Genomic DNA, 1,557 nt, shown 5'->3' on the forward strand with positions numbered 1-1,557 from the left:
AATCCCGCCGAGGCGGGGTACGCACGGCGCCGGCGGCAGGCCCCGCCCCGTCGCAAGATGGCGGAGCTGGACCTGCTCGGGTCAATCCTCAGCACCATGGAGCGCCCGCCCGCGGCGGTGGACGCCGAGGCACGGCGGCGGGCGCGGGGTGAGCGGGGGGGAGACACCGGGGGGGTCACCGGTACCGGGAGGGGGGGGGGGGGGTAGCGGCGCGTCCGGACCCCGAGTTCCCCCCCACCTTCCCTCCAGCCTCTCCTCAGGCGTAGCCCGACCACCGGAGGGCTCTGATTGGTCACTGTGGGGCGCCCCTGGCCACGCCCCCGCTGTGTTTGATTGGCTGCGGGGTGTTACTGAGCACGCCTCCCTGCGCATGGCCACGCCCCCTAGTCGCCTCTGCGGGTGCGAAGAGGCGCTACTGGACACGCCCCCCTCCTGATTTGATTGGCTGGGGGCGTTACTAGCCACGCCCCCGACTGATTTGATTGGCTAAGTGGGGCTAGTGGCCACACCCCCAGTGCTGTGATTGACACGTGGCTCCGCCCCCTGCCCTTTTATTATAAGCTCCTGGTCCCACTCACTGGCCCCTATGGCCTCTCGCCATGCCCCATAACCCCGCCCCCTGGGTGTGGGGCACTGGGGGGGTCTGAGCCCCTTACCCCCCTGCAGAACAAGCCGCACGCGTGAAGAAGCTGCAGGAACAGGAGAAGCGCCAGAAAGTCGAGTTCAGGAAGAGGGTGAGTGGGGCTTGGGGGATGTTTATTGTCCCTAGGGGCTCCCCCCACACTTGGGAGACCCCCCCGTGATGTGTGGATCCCCCCCCACCCCAGATGGAGCAGGAGGTGTCCCAGTTCATCCAGGCCACCGGGGAGCCGCGGCGCCGCTTCCAACCCATGAACAAGATCGAGAGGAGCATCCTGTGAGGGGCCACAATGGGGACATGGGGGGGGACACTGAGTACAATGTGTGGGGGGGGTGGAGCTGTCATATCTGTGTGTCCCCCCCAGGCACGATGTGGCGGAGGTGGCCGGACTCACATCCTTCTCCTTTGGGGACGACGAGGACAGTCGCTACGTCATGGTCTTCAAGAAGGTTAAAACGGGGGAAGGGGGTGTGGTTTCCCGCCATGGGGGCGTGGTTTCCCGCCAAGGGGGCGGGGCTCACCCCCTTTCCCGCCCCACAGGAGTTCGCACCATCAGATGAGGAGCTCGAGGCCTATCGGCGGGGGGAGGAATGGGACCCGGCACGGGCCGAGGAGCGGCGGCGCCTACGGGTGGGCGGGGCTTAACTGTGTGCGGGGCCTGGGACCAATGGGGGCAGAAAGGGGCGTGGCTTACCCTACTGTCTCTGCCACCTGTCCAATAGGAACTTGCAGCTCAGCAGGAGGAGGAGGAGCTTGAACGTGGCCCTGCCCCCCCGGGGCCACCGACCGATTACAAGGACAAATACAGGCACCTGATTGGCTGCGAGGCCGCCAAAGCTGCCGCCCGCACCATGGAGGCCAATAAGGCCTATGGCTGTGGTGAGGGGCGGGGCCAGCGACAGCCAATGGGGGCACGG

The 1,557-nt window shown here is 66.9% G+C and overlaps 1 protein-coding gene across 1 annotated transcript; it reads left to right on the top strand.

Annotated features, from left to right (window-relative positions):
* On the top strand, positions 1-1,551 carry SPAG7 (sperm associated antigen 7; the record flags this gene model as incomplete). Its single annotated transcript, XM_062606337.1, has 6 exons — positions 1-148; positions 667-734; positions 828-916; positions 1,005-1,089; positions 1,181-1,270; positions 1,363-1,551. Coding segments are annotated over exons 1-6 (612 nt in total), but the record flags the coding sequence as incomplete, so codon positions are not given.
* Positions 1,552-1,557: the final 6 nt, after the last annotated feature.

The sequence above is a fragment of the Pezoporus occidentalis genome, unplaced genomic scaffold, assembly GCF_034315485.1.
Source record: "Pezoporus occidentalis ecotype Australia unplaced genomic scaffold, CSIRO_AGI_Poc_V1 ctg958, whole genome shotgun sequence".
Classification (NCBI taxonomy): Eukaryota; Metazoa; Chordata; class Aves; order Psittaciformes; family Psittacidae; genus Pezoporus; species Pezoporus occidentalis.